Here is a 23,851-nt window from a genome sequence, read left to right as displayed (position 1 = left end):
ATAACCAACTATCATGCGCTGGTTCTGCAATTCAAAATGTCTCCATGCATTTAGGAATACGGTAGAAAAATACAGCAGACAAAGTTTCTGGTTAATACTGTGGTATAATCATATTATCAGATTTTAAAAAGCGTAATACACCACCACAGCCAAAATTTTGGCATCATATAGCTGTGGGGGAAAATTCCAAAATCTTGCTACGGATAGCCTTGTGAGAAATTGTGATTGAGTTTTCATTCTAAGCCATTCAAGCTTTATAAAGGGTAATGAAAAAGTCAAGTTAAGAAGTTGTACAGCTGCAACCCATTAAGAGGAGATAATCCAACGAATGGAATCAACGTCAACAAAACTGGGCATTTAATTTCATAAAATTAGAATTTCTTAAGATCTTGAGAAAATCTTATCAGAGTAAGTTTTCTCCTTCCTTGCTTCAAAATTGCAGTGCCTTACCATCAATTTCATAGGCATACACTTCACCAAAAATCATCCAGTATGGATGAAACACAATATCTCTAGCAAGAGTCCAAGATGGTGCCTCATCAGGATACAATATTGCCTTCCTGGGAACACCAAAACTAAGTAGTACAAGTGCCATAATCACCACAATGTAAAACATGTTGGCCACCTATTAACACAGAAAAGTCAGTTAACCCACAAGGTCATAATTATGATTTCACAACTTTAAACACTTTTACAGTGACAGAGTAAGCTTGATGAATTCTATGTATTTTATAAGGGAAGGAGTCTAGGACACTTGTTATTTAACAACATTTTCCGACTGAAATACAAACCCTGTAAGAAAATTTGGTTTTTTCCTGCCCTTTCTTACAGTGTATTTAGTATCCTTGGCCAAGGGCAACTGAGAGTATTTCCTTTGTAACTCAAATATTTATTATGTGGATGAGTAGCAGCTAATAAAGAGAAACATTCCTTCCTAAATGCACTCAATAGCTGCACAAAACACAGAGGTTAGTTTTCCAAGGGCTGAAACGCAGAACCTAAGCCTCTTGCAAGAAGTCAAAGTGAGAAACAAGCAACTTGATGCGCTCATTTTTAAGGAATGACAGGGTTCAACTTTGTAGGAACCATTTTATAGGAGGAAGAAAAACAAACACCCCTTCTGCCCTCATATATACAGTTCTCAAGCCTTAACATCTTTTTTAACATTCAGAATAGCTCACTGACAGTAAACAACTTGAATATTTTTTGTGTGAGAGAAGACAAGAATGGAGCCACAATCTATTCCCCAGTTTTCCACAGCACAAAATACGAAGGTGCTTTAGGACACAAAACAAGTTAAAGTCTTGCACTAGAGAGCGCAAAGGCAAGAAAACCAAGCCTATAAATACATCTCAGACCCAAAAGGGAAGCAATGCTAGATGAATCAAGAAAAAAGCATCATCATATTCATTCAAGTCTCTGATGTCTAAGAACAAAACAGACCAGAGAAGGAAGATATGCCAGCTTTTTACGCACATGTGACAGAAAGCTCCATAATAAAGGAAGCCGCCTAATCAGTGCTTGTTTTGAAACACATTAAGTTATATTTCAGCTAACTAATTCTGCACACTGAGTTGTTGACGTATTACATCAGGATAAGCAATCTTTTTTAAAATAAAACTTCTAGAAAAGTTGTAAATGGATGCAGCAAGAAAAATGTACTTCAGTTGGGGAAAAAAACCAGTAACAAAAGTAGTACTTACCATTTTCCCAATCATCATAACATAAGGGCCAGCCTGTTGATTTACAGCTAGAAAATCCAGTAATCGCACATACCAAAAAATTATATTGAGACAGTATGTTATTCTTCCAGCAACAAACACATAATTTTCTCTGTAAGTGTTTTCACCAAAATTCCCCTTTGCTCCAAATCTTAATGCAAACCCAATGAAGAAAGTGACAATGGCAACTGTGTCACTGATATTGAAGTAATCACTGAACCACACTTTAATCTTCTGATTAATCTTCCCAGCCTCTGACATAAAAATCTGCAATAAAAATAAAAGTCACGTCTGCTCATATTTATTACACATGGACCAACAGTGAAATATATCAATCACTAACGTTTTTATACTTCCAAAAATAAAATATCTATTCAAATGGATAACTGTTTGACACCGAGGAATCAAAACCAGTGTTTAACTGTGTCAGCTTCACAACAAGGACCAGGAGGATGTATGTTTCCTTCTGTCTGAACAATTCATGAAGGAATTTTGGGTTTGGGCTTTTTTTGGTGTTGGTTTTTTCTTTGGCAGTTACTGTTACAAAAACGACCCCTACTTTCTGCCCCTTCACTTGGACCTGAGGTACCAGGTTAATGAACTAACTTTCTCTCTCTCATTTAAAAATTCTTATAGAACTTCTCAAAAGTCTCTTGCTGACCAGCAAAATCGTAGTTGTGATAGCTATCCTGTCTTGATAAAGCTTTTTTTGTTTTGTCATCTCAGTCATAGCATAGTGGTAGAGTTTGACTGACACTAATAAGTAAATACACATTTCGCCCCTCAGAAAAGTAAGGTTGCTTATTTCATTACAACTTGTAGACAGTGATTAGTTACGGATATTTAAAAAAAAAAAAAAAAATCAACTCTTGGGGCAGGAATTTTCACAACAACAAAACAAAAAAAATCAGACCAAGATGTCATTACCAGTTCCTTGAAATTTAGGAGGAAAAACCCCACCTCCTTTTAATAGACCTTCATCTCCTCCCCATTGGAAACAGAAGAAAACCAAGCTAAGTCCAAGCAGTAGGCCAGGAAACACTGGTACTGAAACTAGCAGCTTATACCAGAGTTTAAGATAAAGGTATTATGTACTCTGACGCTTGAAGTTTCTTACGTTCTCTTGTTTATAAACACAGTTTAAAGCATGCTGTTTTAATTGACAAAGAAAACTAAAATCCCAGATTGTTATAGGCATACCTCACGAATTTTCTCAATTGCCGATGTGAAAATGTAAGCAATAACAATCCACTCTTGAACGGACGGCAATTCTTCCATTTTTACAAGAACCACAAATGTGTAGAGCATGAGGAATCCTAAGTATGCCAACTAAAAAAAGCAGTGAAAATTATATATTTATTTATATTTATATTTATATTATATTTATTTATTTATAATATTATATATTTATTTATTATATATAATTACTGAAGGGTTCTTTATAGATGTGCATGGAAACTTTTGATGTGGTATACAATAAAAGCTTCAAGTAGAATTACAGTACTATACTTACCCCTTTAAGCAGACAAGTTATTATTTATGAGGGTATACATTTTCTTCTTAGAAGAGGAAAAATAGCTTTAATAAGCTATTTATTGTTAGCAAAAAGCTTTGTTCTTATTACAGCTATTTTTCCTTTAATACAAATTTTAGAGTTTCTATTACAGTAATTTAAACAAAGCTGTGCATGAAAACTATAGCCTAATAAATGATTATAGAATTCCTGGTAGCAACTGATAAAATTAATTACTTGGGCCAGAATAAAAATGTTCATGCTAAATACCCTCTAAGCTTAAAAGAAAAAAAAAAAAAAAAAAACCAAACCAACAGCAACAAACCAAACCAAACCAACCAAACAAAAAAAGTATTTCTCAAAGCCAACATCATGAACTTGAGAAAAACCCAAACCATGTAGTACTGCATGTGCATATGCAGTTTTTCAAAATCTCATTTCTAGCTTAGCAAGGTAAGGGGGTTTTGTTTGTTTTTTAAAAAGTGCTTAAACTTTGATTCAGGTCACAGAGCTACATGTTGGGAAAAGAACCCAAAAATCCACATTAGATTTCCAAACAAAACACACAATTCAGAAGAAAACTCACCGTATTAAACCAAAACTTCACAATTGGTGCATGATAAAATGCATAAAATTTCTGTGTAATTGGAAGTCTTTTAGGTTTTGCTGGAGTCTCCATATCATGCTTTTCTAAAGTACTGTCCAAGATCCTTACTTCTTTAAACACCTCCTAAAATGAAAGGACTGTTAACTTCACATAGAGAATACATGCTTTTGGACACCCATTTTAACTCCTGCTTTGATTTAAAAATGTAATTATTTATTTTAAGTTAGAAATATTGTTTTTATTATCTCCCCCTGCCCCACATTACCATAGGTATTTCATCTGCTACATTCTGGAAGTTGTTTTCACTGTCATCCATTGCCATTTGATGTGCATCTTGAGATTGAGGAATATGTGACATTTCAGCCTTGGTCTTATATTCCAACAGCAGTATAGCAGGAGGGAGTAAAATACTCAGTATCACCTGCAAAAGATGAAGACTAAGTGCAAATAGTTCACAGCTACGTTACAGTATCAGAATACACCAACACACAGAATATCCTCTGAAAATATATTATCCAGATTTCACTTGCTTGTTATTGAGGAAAAAATGTAGAAAATAATTAGTTGTTATTACTTATATACACACTTAACAGGCTAAAATCACATATACAGAGTGTTCCTTGACTTGAAGATATAGGAAAGGGGAAGAATTCATGAATTCCAAAACTAAAAGCCACTAGAAAGAATATACTCCAAGCCTGAAGATCCTGAGATGTTCTGTTTACACTCTGTTCTTTAATCCACTCCCAGAAACTCTGAAACTGTCTACTGTCAAGGTGTATTTAAAAAGCATATAAAAGTAGAGGGTTTGGGGGTGGAGTGGTGGTGGTTTTTTTGTTTTGGGGTTTTTTTTTCAACTTACGGTAGAAAAATGAGCTAAGGTATGGATGAAGAGAATAAGTAAAAGCTATTTATTGTCATTAGCCTATTACAAAGCAAGCAAGAAAATGGTTAATCAGTTATGAAAGAGGATTTTAGTAGGTGACAAGTTAAATGATGCTTGTAGATATTTTGTAGGAAAGTTTTATTTCATTATATTTCTATAGCAACAATTAGGTTTTGGTACACCATCTCAAAGAAATATGCAACTCCCATTTTGGTTCAATTGATCTATATCACAGAGGGCACCATTGGAAAACCTGTCCCCGATTTGCCTACCCTTATTTCATTCTGTGCCCTGCTTTTGTTCAGTTTCTTCCTCCAAAATAGGACATACACAAAGCTTTTCTACATCAAGTCTTATGTGCTGCCTGTAAAAAGCCAAAATGCATGAAACTATATTCTTACAGTGGGTTTTCTGTCTGTTAAGATTTTTTACCACTATGTTTTTAGTAGTGGATTAGTATTCACATGATCTCTTTAAGCCTCTGATTAAAGGCTACTTGCCTGTTTTTTGCCTTCTATATTTCTGTACCTTATTTGAAAAGATAATAGAGTGTCAAAAGAAGAGTTTACAATAAATATTTCCAGTTTTGATTATGTTATAGGAGACTGTTTTACAGGATTGATCAACATAAGCTATAGTTGTGAAAGCTTTATACTAATAGCATTTAAACACGTTTTCCTTCCATTTAAACATAAATTCCGTTGATCCTCTTTACACCAATAAACTGTGACACTGCTTACTTTGTACCATGAATTCTTCCTCATGTTCAGCCTTCCCATCCACATATCTGATAACAACATCTGCGTACAAGTATGTGCTACGAATGGACGAAGCCTTGATGACACTGCTAGCTTCAGACAAGTTGAGTTGCTCCAGTTTTTAAGCTCATAGGTTAGTAATTTCATTGCCATAGTTTCATCTTGTCGGAAGGACTGTTCTAACAGTTCAACTGCCAGTTGGCCAAACTCACTAGAATGAATAAAAACCAACAAAACAGAATTTAGTATCTATAGAAATGGCCTTGAGTTTAGGTTCAGTTTTCTTGTACAATCAAATTCCCAGTAGCACAACTTGAAGGGACTATTACGTGTCCCTTCTGTACAGATATACTGTACAGTAATTTATAACTACAACACGTGAATCGGTGACTTCTATTAAAAACATATGCAGGATACAAACAGCTGTTAAAACATGCAAGGAAATTACATGGAAGTAAGTAAATGGCACATTCAGTGTCGTTTTAATTTAATTATAAATCATGACTCATTAACAGCTCTCAAGAGAGAGCAGTATCTGACATAAAACATCTATTAGAGTGCCACTTAATCCTTTTTGCAAAAAGGAATTGTCTTCACGTGTGCTAATAGAACAGTTTGGGCTGTGTTCACATATAGCCCACTACTTTTACTGTAAATTTCAAGAAAAGAACTTCAACAATATAAATGTAATTTACTTGGAATACTGTTTCAGTTCTTCTGAAGTATCATCAACAAGGTCACTTTGTTTTGCTTCATATGCCATTGAACGATACACTTTGCAAGCAACTAAGGCTTTTGCCATGGACTCCTCCCCATGCTGCCAGAAGAAGAGGGCCATCTTCTGCCTCTTCATTAACACCGCCCAAAGCAACAGCTCGTTGAGAGGATAAGCAAAACGTCTCGTTTCAGGGTCATCTATGTCTACTATTTCATCTTTGGTTCTTTTCTTTTTTCCCTCTTCTGTACCAGTGTCAATCTTTAAAATAAAATCAGAAAGTTACATTTTTAAATCTCTAAACTTGGTCATTATATTGCCTCAGGCCTTCAAAAGACTGATTAACAAAAAAGAAGGTGGTGATAGCTTAAACAAAAAACCCTAAAACATGAGAAGTGTGGTATGCTTGCTATTCAAGGACTGTTTAGATTATGTGTATTCAAGGTAAAGCTTATCTAATTTAAGATTTTGCTTACAACAGAGGATGCTTAAGGAGTGTTTGGATAATAGTCAAGGCACCAGATAACAGACATTTCAGAGTCACAGACTTGCTAATTAAGGACATACATCCTCCTTGGCATTGAGAAAGGAGGGGTTGGCAAGAGAAACAAAGACCCTGGTGTCCTCTGATGATGCATAATCATAAAAGGACAAAAGGAGTAGGGGTATCCTTCCCCAAACGACCACCAAAGACCACCAGAGACCCCCATGCAGATGTAGAAGACTCTGGGATGATTGCTCAAGAGAGCAACATGTCTGTCATGCTTGCTCAAGATAATGAATATGCAATAGTTATGCGAAACACATGTATTAGATGTGGTGTTTTAACTGTAGTGTATAAGTATGGACTGAAAACCTCAGTAGGTGTACTCGATTTGTGGAAATCTTCCACCTTGCACCCTGCACAGAATAAAACAATGTCTCCTCTCTAAACATACTTTGTGTGTTTTGGGAGTTACTTTCTGATCAGGTAACAATTACATAACTTGAAATAAAATGCTGAGTGATCCAATATCAAATTATAAAAAGAAAAAAGAATTTCTGAAGACTTGAAAAGCAGCTGGAACTTTTGTTCAAAAACTTCAGTTGAGTCCAATTCATTTTAATAGCTGAGAGACTGAATTACTTTGATTTAAAGATCAAAAGAAAAGAAGTAACGAATATACCTACATACAAACGAGGAAAATCATGGAGACTGCTTATAGTAAGTCAAATGGCCAAATCTTGCTCCGTCTACAAAGCCATGTGAGTCCCCTTTATTGCTAGAACTGTGCCAGAGATAAGCCTTTTGCTCCCTAACATATCAAAGCTTATCCAGAAGACTACTATACAGAAAGATAAACACTCTTTACAGAATCCTGTAAGCATGCTAGACAGTTTATAATCAAGTACAAAAGGAAGGTTGAAATTCCAGCTTCAGCAAAGTCAGTAAAACTGCTGCTACTCACACTTCAGTGGTACTTGGATTTCAACAAGGTCCTCTACTCTTAACTACTTAAAATAAACCCCACCGTGCGCTCCTCACACATCTGTACCTTTGGTTTATATGGCTGCGCTGTTTTGATGAAGTGATTGTGGCGCATTTTTTCTTTCTTGTCTGCCCTGTTACCAAAAGACTCATGGCTTTTACACATCTGAGGAGTAGTATTTGAAGGATTTCGCCCAGATCGCTGTAATAAGAATAAGAGGAAGGGGTTGGGTTTGGTTTCTTTACTCTTACCTACTAGGCATTATAAAATCATTTGTTTATAGCTAGATACTTAGTTGAGCAATTAAACAGTTACTTTGCTACTGAAACAGTGATGAACTGTTGCTGTTATGCAACAGCAACAACCAGAATTTTCACTGGATATTTAACAAGTTTTTTTGTGGTTTTTTTTCTTTTTTTTAAGAAGTCACAAAGTAGGCAATTACGCTTGTTTTACAAGCTAAGATATCTGCATCCCAAGCCCTGTCCCTTCTTCTCCTATGAGGAGGAAAAAAGGGAATAACAAAGAAGGAATTTAGATGTGCTAGAATAAGGAGCAGGAGAACAAAACCTTTGGTTTGTCCTCAATCTCAAAACAGCTACCAGTTGCCCTCATAGGCCTTACTATTGCCTTTAAAAGAACCAGTCCATTGACAAGAAGAACAAAACAATATGGATCTAATTTTTCTCAAAAATATGTAGGGTTTTTTTTAATTGAGACCATACGAATCAGCATGTCCTGTTATCCAACTGCCACATACCCGATTGTTCCCGCTGAGACTATTGTATACAGCTCTAAAGCGTTTTCTTGTGTAGGTACATCTGTAGGTTCCTCCCATCAGGTACTCAATAACCAGCCCCACATCAATCAGGTTGATTTTATATCCCGGAGGAAGATTTCCCTAGGAATACGAAAAGTATTCTTAGTTTTTCAAATTATAATCTTAAAGTTGTTTAGAGTGTTTCTATATATTACATCACAGCTTTAAATAAAAAACTAATTAAACCTTTCATGAATAAAAAAGCAAACAACCAAACCAAACCATCTACATGGCTCAATATTTATCTGTTTCAAAAAAAGACAAGGTTACAGCTTCTTTTTTGTATGACCTCCCCTAGCAGGGTAGATGTTCATTCTGTTGGAGGCAGGGTGGGGGGCACGCTGTTTTTTGTCTGTTGTTTTAACAGTCAAAATTACTCCTAGCTGGAATTATCAGCTTTCAATCCCCCAAAGAAGGAAAACAATCACAAGTAAGATGAAAGAGACAACACTCATTGGGTTTAACATCTTTCTGGCAGCAGGGCACTAGGCATACAACAGCAAGTACTGGTAACAACAGAACATCTGCAGAGGTAGCTTATTATTTACAATAAAACCTAACTAATAAACCTAAGAGTAAATTGCCAGTCAAACACAAGATATCATAAAAAAACTAACATTGCTAATTTGACAGATATTTACATTTACAGCATACCTGTTTGACATCCCGAACAAGATGAAAGAGTGTTGGGTTAGTTGGGCCTTGTTTCTTTATTAAAAAAAAAAAAAAGAAGGAGGGGGAAATTCAGAATGAGAAATTAGAGTGCAATGACAACAAGAGAAGATTACAGTAGAAGCCAAATATTTTTGCATGTTGGCTCAAAAAAAAAACCCCAAAACCCCATAGTTTTTAAACAAACAGTAGCCATCAAATAAATGCAAATATTTCAAACTACCGTATTAGCTATAGACTATTTGCTTTTTTGTTGCATTTGACTTCTGTTTTAGTTTGGGACATAATTAATACACCCATAGTTCGTCCAAAAAGGGCGGAGGAAGGGGACCCACCAGAATGCAAACAGCAGCATTATGGGGTTTTTATATTATTAAAATATAATATTACAGAGACAAGCTTTAACAAATAAACATTTTAGTTTACAGGAACACAAACAGACTGACATTCATGTTTACAGTATTACAGGATCCATAGTAAAAGCTCCCATACTTTTAAAATTTTTAGTCTGAACATTCCCTCTTTTTACCAAAGTGGATTTTTCTTTCTTCTCTGATTTCCTCTGAGTGCATGAACTATTACACTTTTAGACACACAGTTACCCTAGCTCCCATACAGAACTCAATCAAAAGCACATCAAGTGTGTAAAAGCACGACCATAAAAGGTTAATTAAAAAAACAAAAAAAAACCAAAAAACAAAACCTCATCACATGGGCTCCTTTACAGAGCTTTATTAGCTAAAGAATTCCTTTTTTTTCTTTCTTTTTTTTTTTTTTGTCAAAAGCAGATAATGAGAATGTTAACGTACGCCTAAGTCATATTTGTGTACTACTCATGTTAGCCACTTTTTGGTGGAAGGGGTTTTTTTTGTCCTGTTAGATACTTAGTGTTATACAAAACTACCTTAAAATTCTTAAATTGACACCTACGGCAACAAAATTTTTTCTAAGTAATATTTATAACTATGCAGGTTCACAAAATAAACTATTTTTACAACTATTATGATAATTTTAACTGCTATGGACAGAATTCATTTTATGAAGCCCTAACAATACTGTTTATAGACCTCACATTTCGTGCACAAGTTTCACACATCTGACTTTCTCTTGTTCTCTTCCCCACTGTGGTTTACACGTTTCATACGTTCCTCAACAAGGCTACAATTTTCCCTTTAGTATCTATCCCCAACATCAGACACAGATGAATATCCTGCTGACAAACTATTTCTGGTATCATTTCTGGAGAGCCAGAAAGCAGCTGTGGCACTAACAAAGCAGCCAGACAGCATGCACTTCTCAACTCAAACCTCATGGGAGGAAGCCTTCCCTATCAACCCCCCATGGCTTTCAGACTGGTGCATATGACCCAGTATACAACACAGTGAGCAACTAAAAAGCTGTTCTAAAAGTAACTTAAAAAGCAGTCATTCACTTACTGTATTATAAAGTTCTTCCAGCCTGGGAATTGTAAGAAATTTGTGCATGCTTACTCCATTTTCAATCAGGAGTTTCACAAATGCAACTCTATCCATCACAAGGGCATCTAACATAGCCTGTTCCAGAGAGCCAACCTACAACAAATAGGTAATAAGGTAGAGCCTGGAGAGAACCAGTAAAACAGGGCATCACAAAAGTAAGTTTACTTGGATTACATATCAACGTCATCCATTTACAGGGCTGGGGAAACCTTATATGTCTACAAATACAAAGATGTCACCCTTGGTTCAGAAAATTCCCTGAACTTCACACAATTACAGGATGAGAGAATATTCTGAAGACTTGATCAGCAAGTCTTATACTCTTCCATAGGTATCTCCTACTGACCCAGTACATGGGACTAAGTAGATGTTTGGTTTAACATAGTTAAGCTGTTCTCACAGATTGATATTGGATAAAACACAAGGACGTAAAACATTTAAAGCACAATTTGCTTCAAAGACAAATGCTCAGAACCATAATTGCTATCAGCTAGCCTTGTAGTATGTACTTTTGACTGCACACTCACATAAGATTGTGTTTTATTTTTACTGCAATATGGGAAAAAGGCAAGATCCACAACGTAGTTTTCAAACTAAACAGACTACAAGAAACAGACATTTTGTCCTCTCCCTCAAAAGACACCGCAGTACTGCCAACAGTGCATTTTACTAGATGTTCCTCAAGAACTTCTATGACCATGCAACTGTAAGGAAGAAAGAGATCTGACTAACATGAACTCAGCTTCCACCTTTTGCAATGTCTTTTCTCCCCTAGTTATTCAGAACACTTAGCACATTTCTAAAATTTTTGACCCATTTTCAACTACACAATAACAAGACAGCTGTAAGACTACACAGTATGCATAAATTGCTGTCCTCAAAATAAATGTGTCAGTATTCTACAGTCTCTCTCTACAAAAGTCAAAAGACTCATTCTTTACAGTAAGTTGAGTTTCTCTCTTTTAGAAAATATAATTCTGCTTAATCCAGACCATTACATACCAGCCATTGTTGCCCATAAACAAAAACATGATTTTTGGCTATGTCAACTCTATCCCACGCAAGTGTAAGAACAAGCTGGTCAAATGCAGATGCATTCGTGCCTTAAGAAGGAAAAACAATTAAAAAAATTGAAATTAATTAAAATATAAGATAATAAACAATTTTGCTTCCTACTAAGGCCAAATCAAGCAATCCACCACAAAGTTATATAGTATATTTCATCATTTATGACACATTATGGCATTATACAATGAGAACATATAGTAGATAATTCTTTGCTTAAAAACTAAAAATCCCTACAGATTATAGCATTTTATAAATAATCCATCATATAAACACTAAACAACAATAGCTGGGGATTCCAAAAGCTCTTAAAATCAAGTGTCTCACCTTTTAACAATGCTGTAAGTATTGCAACATCAATGTCCTGATGTTCGTCTGACCCAATATGAAAAACTGTAATCTGTCCAAAAGGATAAAATAGGGAAAACATATTTTAAAGTTATTTTCAGGCAAAGGTCATTAGCTCCAGTCTTTCATGTCAGGAATCGAGATACATTAAAAGTCACCTTATCTTTGATGCAATTTAAGTCTATGCTCGATTTAAACTTAGCTTTAGTGTGCACTCTTGTTTTGTTTTCCTAACTGGGTGCCACATGAGACAATCCTTTATGAGAAAAAGCATATCAGAAACCCTTTACACTCTTCAGTCAATTTGAACTTCTTTTCCCACTATGATTATAATTCTCTGTTGTCTATAAACACCACACAGTATTCTGTTTACCCCCCCAGTTCATTCTAGATTATAAGATTAACCTGCCACCAAACATCTGTAGCCAAATATGACAATTTTAAACCTCGGAACAGCACAATATAATGTCCAAACGGAACACCAGTACCTGAACTCAGGCTACATATAAAGCTCTAAAGTGCTTTTGCTTTAAGCATGCAGTGATAGTAGTACAGGCATCATTAAAAGATTAAAAAAAAAAAAAAAAAAGTTCCAAGGTTTTCAAAAATCAAAGCAAGAAAAAAAGGACAGCAACCCAAATACAAAATACATACACACTTATAAACAAACCAGAATCCAGTCATCTGAAAACAAATAGGCTTGGAAACAACAACAAACTCTGATTACCAGAAATAATCACAAGAATGAAGTCTCTCTTGGCGATGAAGTAAAGTACACACGAAAACTGTATTTGACTATCTTCTGTAACTGGAAGATCCACTATGTCCACAAAAGATTTTTGAATGACTCTTGATCATATAAAACATTGAGATACAATTTAATATTATATCCGCAAATGCATGCACCTTGCATAAAAAAAATTTATGGCAAGATCCACTTACAAGTTCTTTTTTTTTCATGCATTCCAGCAGAGTCTGAAACAAATGAACTGCTTCACTTTGACCAAAGTTAAATGTCTTTTTGATGGTTGAAATGATTTCAGGCTCAGCACCCTCAGGAACACTCCTGAGATTGAAACAAACAAACAGGAAAACACATTGTTACAGATGAACAGTAAGAACAATGATGCATTTAATTAGTTTCAACATGTCAATTCAAAGTCCTGCCATCTATAAGCTTATTACTGTTTAAGTGGCAAAATCCTGGGTAATCTTTAGAAAGAAGTATAGGTTGCTCAATCTATGACTTTCTACTACCGCTTTGTAAAAGTAACTCAGCTTGTCTCCCTTTCCTGCCCATACCCAGTTCTGAGATACTTTCAACTAAAAGATTTTGACACAAAATACCAAGTACTCACTCCCCTGAATAAGACCTGCTTCTGATCTTACTATGGACGAAGCTGTTTGGTTTACTGCTATGTTAGATCCCTGCCTCCTGGTTCTGAGGCAGTCCCCTCAACAAGGACCCAACACGTTTAAGGATTTATGCAAGTCTGACAACTAACTAGAAATCACAAAGTATTGTGGAGCCCAAGCACATCCCTTTTATTATTTGAAACTACACTTAAAACAGACAAGTGTTTTCTACACTAAACAGAAGTGTGTAAAAAGTTCAGTTTTAAGACTACTCAGAAGAAACAATATAGAAACTTCTGATCCTGTGCTGGTTTTGGCTGAGATACGAGTTAATTTTCTTCATAGTAGCTAGTATGGGGCTATATCTTGGATTTGTGCTAAAAACAGTGTTGATAATACAAGGATGTTTTGGTTACTGCTGAGCAGTGCTTACACAGAGTCGAGGCCTTTTCTGCTTCTCACCCCACCCCACCAGCGAGCACAAGAAGAAGCTGGGAGGGGACACAGCTGGGACAGCTGACCCCAACTGACCAAAGGGATATCCCATACCATATGACGTCATGCTCAGTATCTAAAGCTGCAAGGAGGAGGAGAAAGGGAGGAGCGTTTGGAGTTACAGCATTTGTCTTCCCAAGTAACTGTTACACATGATGGAGCCCTGCTTTCCTGGAGATGGCTGAACACCTGCCTGCTGATGGGAAGTGGTGAATGAACTTTTTGCTCTGCTTGCATCCGCGGCTTTTGCTTTACCTACTAAACTGTCTTTACCTCAGCCCACAAGTTTTCTCAGTTTTACCTTTCCGATTCTCTTCCCCATCCCACCAGGGAAGAGTGAGCGAGCAGCTGCATGGTGCTTAGTTGCCAGCTGGGGTTAAACCACAACAGACCTTTTTTCAGAAATGTTACTACTATGCACAGCTAACTGCATGAAAATACTTCCATTCAATGTAGTCAAGTGATATTTTCAAGCAGTTTGGTAACATACTATTCTCTATGTTATTCTCACATCTCTGGAAGGTCTGGTCAGCTCAGACTTCGGTTGAGCAAAACTCTGTTGTGCAAACTTAAGAACAGTCACATTTATCACTTAAGTTACTGTGGCTTTGTTAAATTTTGAAGTTGAAGCAGACAGAGCATTTAAACTGAGAGCTGAGTCCTCTAGTTAAAATGGTGTAACAAAATTACTGTACATAACTGAAGTTACACATGAGATGTTCCCCTAATTTAGGACACAGGTGCGTACAGTTTTCCTATCCTTCTTGTAAGTATTGCTAAAGCAAGCATACGCTACAGAATTTGGTGCAGCTGGTACAAGGTATGTGGGAAGAACCTAGAACTAAGACAGAAGTCTTGGTCTTTAGCCAGACCTATTATTGCAGTCAACCTGGAAATCCGCATCACAGGCAAGATTACACTCTCTGCTTTTAGCCTTTCTTTCCACAGAAAAAGCTCTTGTACAAATTCGTTAAGGAATGGTCTCAAAACCCATCTACATATGACTGATAGTTTAGCTAGGAGTGCTAGGACTTACCCTCCCTCCTCTGTTTGCTTGTGAACATACGCCAATATGTCTGCAGCTCTACCAGTTCCTTCACATACTACCACTGGCACAGGAGGACTTTCTTGAAGGAAGTCTAAAACTGTGAGTATGACGTTGGGGCCACCTTCAAATACAAGCGCCACCACAGGCACACCTTGGCCGATTCCTATAAAGTTGCAAATAAATATTATACACTTACAACACTGTCCAGTTTTTAAGGAATACTAAGATTGATTTTACATATGTAATAAATCAATTATGTCCCTTCTACTGAATAAAAATTAAAATGCTGCCTGCCAGACATTTTAACTGTTGCTAGTGCACAGTTTCAAGCACTGTTTATACTTTGGACTGGTGGGAAAGCACTGCAAAGAAACTGATAAATACAATTGAATACAGCCTACAATATAGAAGAGATTCTTCACAGAAATATTCCTGAACTAATGCAGAAAAGTGAACCTTTTTTTCTTTAGGAAACTCCCCTTCTACCTTCCCCCTGAATAGTTTCCAAAGATGACAACATGTATACAATTTGAACATAGTTACGTAGAAACCCTCTACTGACGGGAGTATTGCAAAAGCATTCCTAGAAGAAAAAAAACCCCACACATGTTGCTCCATAATTGGGAAAACACCAAAAGCAGTCATGGCTTCTTTGCACAAACACAGATTATGTTTTACAAACTCAGTTGCCCCATTGTGAAACTGCAGGTGATCAGTGTCAAAACCATGAATCAATCAGACCAGCAAGGCCTGACAACATACTAACAACTTGAGTGACATACATTTGCTTTATGAAAGCAAAACTGACAACTTTATTCAAAAGAACCCTCTTCTCTGGTCCCACAGAAATCCTAAATCTACCAGCAGTATCTAGGGCCCAAAGCAGCAGCTGAAATTTGCAAAATTCATTTCATTCAGACCTGAAACATAAACAAAAGACTAATTTTTCTATTTTCTCATTCAGATGTTTGGTGCAAGTACCTTTGTCATTAAAGCATAGTAACACTCAGTCCTCAGGCATCAGAATTACTTACTTGCATGGATCCGTTGCAAATTAATAGTTTTTTCCAGTTCTCTCCGCAATTTAACTTCTGCTCCATACTTTCCCACTGTTCCATCATCCACCAGAATGAAATGGGAATGGAGATTATTTAGGACGTTTAGTTTACTTAATGGGTTTAACAAGGTTTGATATGGAGCAACCACCTAAGTACAAGCACACAACAATGTCTTTTACTTGTAAAGATTCACATTTGTTTCTGTGAAACTTAACTTTTTGTGTAGACACAAGAAGTAGTGGCTCAACAAGAAGCACTGACACATATAAGCATGCCTTGGGTCAGGATACACCAACACCTGTAGCTCTTAACTTGTGCAGGAAAGCAGGTAACAATATCACAAAAGGATTCTGTTCTGAAGGATAACAGAGAAAAGATCCTTTGAAAAGGTGTCTTTTGGGAAAACTTGCGACTGCTCTAGCGAACAGTAGTATTGAAGATTCCGCATCAAAATTTTTCATCTTATCATCCTCTGTAATTGTGAATTCTCTGTAATACTTTAGCATTTTTGTTATTTGATTCAGTTATATCGGGGGGGGGGGGGAGGATTAAGTACTTGAGAACAAGCCCCTCCTCTAGCGCATTTGTATTTTGCAACTTGTTTAACACTAATGATCTTGCTTAAGTCACAGATGTCAATGTATCTTCACAGTAAAGCAAGTATTCCGATGATGCGAAGTAAGTGAAAAAACACGCTTGAGCAGATCTGTCAAAAAGTAAGTCAGGTAAATCATTATTTCAATTAGGTAATTTATCCTTACATCTCTTCCAACAAGGTCATTTCTGTTTTCAATCACTCCCCATGGAGCAATCCCAATAGTGCAAATCTTTCGAGATGATCTGGAAGCATGTTCTCTTAGAGCATCACCAACATGTTTTGCAACACCTGTTTGTGCACAAAAAGATTTCAATGTATTGAATGCCACATCTTATTAAGAAATACGACCGTTTCATTAGTTAACTGGGCCTTTAAGGATCTGGAAACTTATTTGACACAACAGCAAAGAAAAAGCACCATACTACATATACTAGAAGGAAACAAAGTACTATGTAGCAGTAATTCGACAAAATAAATACTAGGCTAGTAAGAACTAGAGTTTCCAGTACATTACTGTACTTGTTTTAATCACATGAAGTTTTTTTCCTCTTGCATTTTCAAAAACAAAATGAAAAAAAACCAACCCACTAAAAAACCCCACCCCAAAACTAAACCAATCAAAAAAAAAGCCCCCAAAACCAACCCCCCCACCTTTGTGTTGTTTCTCTTTGCAAGACAGAACAGCAGCCTGCTTCCAACAACATGTGTTCAAAATGTATTATTTTAATTTAACTTGACGAAACTCACTCAAATTTACTTCGCTTTAAAATGAAGCTATGCATCCATTAAATCTTTTGGCTCTTATAAACTGTAATCCACTTAACTGCACACATTCATTGGTACTTCTTTACCTGTGTTCACTCCTCCAGTTATAATCCAGGCTCCTGTTGTTACTGCAGCTTTAATAAGACCTTTGCCAAGCAACTGTTTGATGCGTGGGTGAAGTTCAAATTTCTGCATGCCCCCATGTACAGATATAACAAGCTTTGGCAACTCCATCTGCCATTCTTTAAGCATAAGTTGCAGAATAGCTTCAGGCTTAGTGTCATATGACAATCGCACATACTGCAGGCACAAGAAGAGAGTTAAAAGGTTCTCAAATCATCACAGAATCAATGCATAAAAAGAAGAACCAGGATGTATTTCAGGATATAGTATCCTATTTCTGGCTATGGAAAATGTAATTCACTTTCTCAAAACACAGCAGATGCAATAAATGAACAAGCTTACTTTGTATCCTTCAGAATTAAGGACAAGACAGTTTTGAAAGCAAGTTTTGGAAAGGCAACGACTGTAGAAAGATTATGTTACTTCATCCTACTGGCACAGTAACCTAGAAAAATGAATCTTTATGAAAGCATTGAGTGATCTCTAAATTAGATGGAATTCAGAAATATTATAAAAGTTCTGCCACCTACTGGGGAGAGGCTTGCATGTCCACGGTGAAAAGTTTTACAGAAAGACAGTTGCTTGCTTTTCATTCCCTATTCCTGGTGGGAAGGAAAGCTACATTCTTTAACAGAAAACTTCAAAACTAGCAGCTTTTTAACTCGCTATGTTTAACAGCATAAGATTAAGTAGATAGTTGATCAGTTAAAAATACTGCTGCATCTTTAATACAAGCTGTTCAATAGAGGAGGGGACGTTTTGCAGAAATTAAGCCCTACTTGAATCAATTTCTAACTAAAAACACATCACTATTCCAATAAACTGGTTTTAGCAACCCCACTAGCACTCTGCAGAAGTAAGCACAGAAATGACTATAGGCAGCTTGCTACTTCTGTACTCCTAGAAAAGGATTTGCAGCAATTTTAAGCTATACACTGCTATTACGAACATGAAAGAATTCTGCTAAGAGCCCTTCTCTCCACAGAGGTGATCTGACCTAGAGCACTGGACTCTCCTTCCGGGCTCTGCTGGCTGCATAAAGAACACAGCTCCCTCATTCAAGCACTTCAGTTCGGCCATAGGAGCCACACTGTATCAAAACACCTTGCAGCTTATAACTGCATGAGCATTAAATCATTCCTACCACAACTAGGAATCCTTTACAAAATGGTTGTGGAGAATATGCCAGAATTTCCAGTTTTCTAGCCTCTCCAGGACATGTGCACTCGTGAATTAGGAGTTGGTTTCCAAACCTCCATTTATTGGTATACTTGTTTTTAACTAACCCTCTCTCCCAAAAAACTTAGTTATTCTGATCAGTACGATTATGCTTTAATAATTTTGAACAAATCTACTAAAGAAGCATATTCCACATCTATCCATAATTTTAAATCATTTTTCAGAGTCTGAAAACTATGAATAGAGGGTTAAGATAGCAGATGTTACTTAACAGGTCCTATAAAAATTTAACAGTAGCGAGTAAGCAAGCAGCACAGATGAGTAAGCTGTACTTTCATGAAGTCTGAAACAGTGACACTGAATACTTAATGTAATGTTTTGCTGAAGTGATTATGAATTCTTATCACCATTTGCAATTTGAAGGTAAGCCTGTACATGAATACATCCAATTCTGATAGATCTCAGTAACTTTTGTTATAAAAAATAAAATTAAAAAATGGAAATTAGAAAGAATTCGAATCACAATAAAAAAATACTAGCATAGTAGAGGGCACCGGTTTGTCACAATACGGGTGACGTTGTTTTCAGCCTTCAATTTCAAAAGTTAAATGAAGCATCCACCATCTCTATCATCATGTTTAGAGTAAGAAAAAAGAAAACGTCATACATGCCTTAGCCCTGTAAGAATGAGAGCCACCTTGAAAGTTGATGACACCATAAGCATCAGTAGAGGTCTGTTCTGTATGTTTTTCCACTGACCATTCTTCTATTTCCTGATTATAGTTTTCACCCAGCTTCACATCGGAGTATTTCATAGCAAGACTTGCAGTAAAACAAGCATGTTGTCTGACCAAGCGGCCACAACAGCACCTGCACCCAACCACATAATTTAGAATACTTAAATAAATACTATTATTAGAAGACAAGAGAGAAGAACTTCTTTTATCTATAACAGAGATACATCAGATTTAGAAAGCAGACTCTAAATATTACATAAACCTCTTTTCCAGAGCAAGCTTTGTTGCCATAAATATTTATAGCAAGAATTAATTACAATACATAATTATTATGCAAAATATGAAACCTCACTGAGATAGCAGGTTGGAATCCAGAAGAAACTCATTCTTTGAAGCCAAATAATTTATATAACATTTATAAATCTGTGATCTATGTACTGCAGACAGTTCTTTATTCATTAGTTATATTTGGTTTATATCTAAACTTTCACCAACTTGTCATTTGCAATATTGATCAAAACTTTTTAAAACCCTATTATGAAAGTGTTCATTTAATGGAAAAAATACTCATAAATATTGTAATTACAAAGAACTCTCACCTGACAAGTTGCTGACAAATCTGACATCCTGGAAGGCATCTATAAGAAATATTTAAAGATATGAGTAAACTTCAGCTTCAGTTTTAAGGTGGGGTGGGTGGGATGGGGACAGACCACTCACACCACTTCACGTGCTTACAGAAAGATTACTGAACAAGAGAGATCTCCAGCAAACGGAAAACATGCTGCCCAAGTTTGCCCGTTTTTAACATGGTAACTTGTCTGCCTTTATTTTATGTGACTGTAGTATACTTGGCAAGTAAAAACACATAAACATGCAAAAGCTTCAGTCCTGAGACTTCAGTTGGGTTTTCAGGCTTTGAACCGTCAATATCTGAAGCCCAGGAATATTTCAGACAGGATTATCTGTGGTATTGAAACTGAAACATTTTGCTAGATGCTAAGAAGTAACTTACATACCAGCATTTTCTTGGACTCATTCTAACTACACATTGTTGCATCTCTCCTACAAATTCATGCTTCTAATATACATCCAAGTTGAACTGCCTGTCTGGGAAGGTTTTTTGATAATTTCTGAGTTGCATGTACAGAAAAAGATATATTTGAACAAGCCTTATACAGTAGTATCTTTACATAAAGTTTATTATATAATTTCTACCCTCTTCCATCTTGAACATTTTCCGTGTTTTCCTGCTAAGAGCTTTCTTAACGTTTAAAATTAGCATAGCAGATAAATTTATAATACTGTTTTCCATAATTTTCATAAGCAGCTGTTAACCAATTATGGTTAAGAGCTAGTATGCAAAAGCATACAAATACAGATGTTATACAGTAGCCTTAAAATGTTTTCAGACTTTGAGCATAAACAATTTTTTTATTTTGTCCGCTATAGAAGTTACACTGCTATTAATCATCTATGTTTTTAATACTGAACTATAGTTCTCTAACAGTTACTAAATTATAATTATCTATACTAAAAGGTACAGATCAACAAAACATACCAAATACTCCTGTCTACATTTGATGCATTTACATGTAACTGACAAACAACTGTAAATGATTCTTAGAAACTGAAGGACAAAATCTGATGGGAAAGTTGTGAAGTCTGTTGTATGCTACAAATGGGTTAAACTAAAAGGGCAAGTGTTGAAGATCATTTTGTTCCTTGGGAAATGCTCTGGAAATTTTAACAGGCTCCTAATTACTTTGTTTGCATTTGCAAATTTTCCATGTGCTACAATCATGGCTATAAATTCTAAAAGCTTCTCATGTCACATGGTTTCAAGGAACAAGGTGAATTATTTACAATAACTTAAAAATTCTACAGCATTTACTTCGTTCTTTTTCTGCGTAAAAACAAAGATCTTAAAAAGAAAAATAATACTCTGCCCCAACAGAACAAAAGAGATTTATAACTTGTTTTAATGGAAAACTCTGAAATAGAAGTTTTCTGAAGTTCAGAAGAAAAGGTTTCTCAGCTGCTCTCAAATATATGAAGCTAAAAAAAGAAAGCTGATCTGAAATCCATAATGACAATAGTAAACATTCTGGGGAGACAAAACTGCCTTAAAATACCAATTCTGAATCTATTTTCCATTTGACTTTATTTAATGCGACACAAATGTCATGACTATGCACATCAAATTTAATCATTGTAGAAACTCTTAAATTACACCTATAACATTTAGTAAAGGTAAACTCTACGAGTTAGATATGTTAGAGGTATCACTAACTTGCTTGATTTCACATCTCTAATTTAGCATAAGGTAAAAGCAGCACAAGATATGCAAAATATTCTTCTTTAGTCTCAGTCTTCTCTCTAGAAACATACTTTCCCATTTTTCAGCCTCATTTTTTCCTTACAGAACTTAAGGATGAAAAATTACTAGATACCACATGAAATCTCTTAATATCTGAACTGTTTTTATTTTATCTATCTTCCCTGGAAGCAAATATTTCTTCAGCCTTTGTTTTATAATTCCCTCCCTCCCAGCACTATTCTTGTTTTTCTTTGTTCTTCTATGAATTCTTCATCCTTTTTCCCTGCACTATCAGGTTTATTTTTACACTTCATCATACACTTACACTGCTGTTCTTTAAATTCCAATAGAGGATATCTCTATGAAACTTTCTGACTTCAGAACTATGCCACCAAAAAAAAAAAAAAATTACAAAACCCCCACAGTGTACACACACCGCAGACACCACTAGGAGGACAGGTAAGAAGCAGCAAAGAGAACAGGAAAACATTTGTTAGAGATTTCTGCAGAGCCAAAGTACTTTCAGAAAAAGAAAAAAAAAATCCAGGCTGGACATGAAGAGTGACAATGCCCAGTCACCAAAGAGTGAACGGAAGACAGTATTTTATACAGATAAAGTAGTTAGTCCAAAAATCCATTATACACTCTCTTTACAATACTGACTTCTTTTTAATTTTAAAGAGCAGCAATGACTTCTTGCATCATTTCTCATTTACCTGTGGGGGTCTTTTGAACTTGGTATGATATACACACACTCCCTCTTCGTGAAAGTATTTTCTATCCAGGATTTCTGGGACTGAAAAATAAAAAGTGTAACAGTATTATAAAATATAAATCATGTAACTTGGCAATGAAAAATGCTTTTTAAGGAAACAAGAATTAGAATATGAGGTGGTTTTTTTTTTTTATTTAAAGATAAAGGCAAGTAGTGTCTAACATAAAGTTAAATTGGTTTTAATGTTTTGCTGTCTCTCAAAAACTAACAAAACTATAAATGGCACTATAACAACATCTCACACTGCCTAAAAGTTGAGATAACCAGAATCATTACATAACTTATTTTACACACAAATCCCTTAAAATCCAAAGTTGTATTTTTCAAAACTAACATTTAAATAGCAAAAATTTGCAATATGCAAATGAAGATGTACCAAAAAACCCCAAACCATTTCAAAATATACTGTTTACCTCCCTTGCTAAAGTTAAAAAAAAATTTCAGTTAAAATTTCTAAAAATTACCTGTACTACACTGAGATAACAGTAATTTCATCTATTTACCGCTTTATTAAAGTAAAATTTTCATCTTGAAATTGCAGGTAAGGACGTTTTCTAACACAACTGGCAATCTTTTCCAGTAGCAATAAATAGGTCATTACCTTTGTTCTTCATCAAGAAACTTTTTATAATTTCATTTCAGTTGCTTTAAACAACCATGTAACATTATCTTACATGATAATCTCAGGATTACATGCTAAACAATATGCATAATGCCCAGTGTCTACATCATGTTTCAGCAATACATTGGGAAAGGAACTCAGACATGATTTTTAGTAATTAAAAACAAGAAAAAATCTGGGGATGCCAATTTGCCCCCTTATGCAATATTGCTTTATATCCTTATTAAGTTTACATTAAAATTTCTTCATTGTTAACAGCATGCCCTGTTCTACGTTTACTTTTTACCTTTAGAAAAATCTGAGAAATTTCACACCTGTTCTATTTCACAACGGGGGGGGGGGGGGAAGACTGATGTATATTACTCACAGGTATCTAAATAGAGGTCTGTGGAATTAACGAAGAAATTAACTTTTTTTTTTTTTTCCAGATCTAGTATAACAAGATTCAGTGAAGGTGGATGGTTTTTTCACTCACTGCAATTTCAAGATCAGTTTAACATAATACAGAGAAATTATTACAAGTGAGAATGTACCAGCTATTTTTAATATAGGCCCCTGGAAAACTGCTTAACTGCCCACCCTCTTTCAAAACATTTCCCAGACTCAGCAGATCTTTCCCACGTTATTCATCATAATCTTCTTCCAGTATTTTGTTTTAGTGAACTTTGACTATGAATCTGTCAAGACAGCAACAAACTGCTGCTCCAGTTTCTGTCTTCACAC

At 35.6% G+C, this 23,851-nt stretch overlaps 1 protein-coding gene across 1 annotated transcript in view; it reads right to left on the bottom strand.

The window, feature by feature from the left end:
• Nucleotides 1-23,851, bottom strand: part of TRPM7 (transient receptor potential cation channel subfamily M member 7) — a 61,375-nt gene that overhangs the window by 16,267 nt on the left and 21,257 nt on the right. The window contains exons 2-22 of the mRNA XM_069798320.1: nt 22,448-22,527; nt 20,011-20,049; nt 19,346-19,544; nt 17,459-17,672; nt 16,771-16,895; nt 15,986-16,157; nt 14,940-15,114; nt 12,995-13,118; nt 12,032-12,104; nt 11,642-11,742; nt 10,598-10,732; nt 9,144-9,197; nt 8,430-8,570; nt 7,736-7,870; nt 6,181-6,461; nt 5,468-5,696; nt 4,107-4,262; nt 3,821-3,964; nt 2,922-3,050; nt 1,704-1,988; nt 451-625 (exon numbers count right to left, since the gene is read on the bottom strand). Coding sequence (XP_069654421.1) covers nt 451-625; nt 1,704-1,988; nt 2,922-3,050; nt 3,821-3,964; nt 4,107-4,262; nt 5,468-5,696; nt 6,181-6,461; nt 7,736-7,870; nt 8,430-8,570; nt 9,144-9,197; nt 10,598-10,732; nt 11,642-11,742; nt 12,032-12,104; nt 12,995-13,118; nt 14,940-15,114; nt 15,986-16,157; nt 16,771-16,895; nt 17,459-17,672; nt 19,346-19,544; nt 20,011-20,049; nt 22,448-22,527 — 3,166 coding nt within the window. The remainder of the gene's footprint in view (nt 1-450; nt 626-1,703; nt 1,989-2,921; nt 3,051-3,820; nt 3,965-4,106; nt 4,263-5,467; nt 5,697-6,180; nt 6,462-7,735; nt 7,871-8,429; nt 8,571-9,143; nt 9,198-10,597; nt 10,733-11,641; nt 11,743-12,031; nt 12,105-12,994; nt 13,119-14,939; nt 15,115-15,985; nt 16,158-16,770; nt 16,896-17,458; nt 17,673-19,345; nt 19,545-20,010; nt 20,050-22,447; nt 22,528-23,851) is intronic.

The sequence above is a fragment of the Haliaeetus albicilla genome, chromosome 12 (assembly GCF_947461875.1).
Source record: "Haliaeetus albicilla chromosome 12, bHalAlb1.1, whole genome shotgun sequence".
In the NCBI taxonomy this organism is placed as follows: domain Eukaryota; kingdom Metazoa; phylum Chordata; class Aves; order Accipitriformes; family Accipitridae; genus Haliaeetus; species Haliaeetus albicilla.
This window is presented reverse-complemented; position numbering and strand designations above follow the sequence as displayed.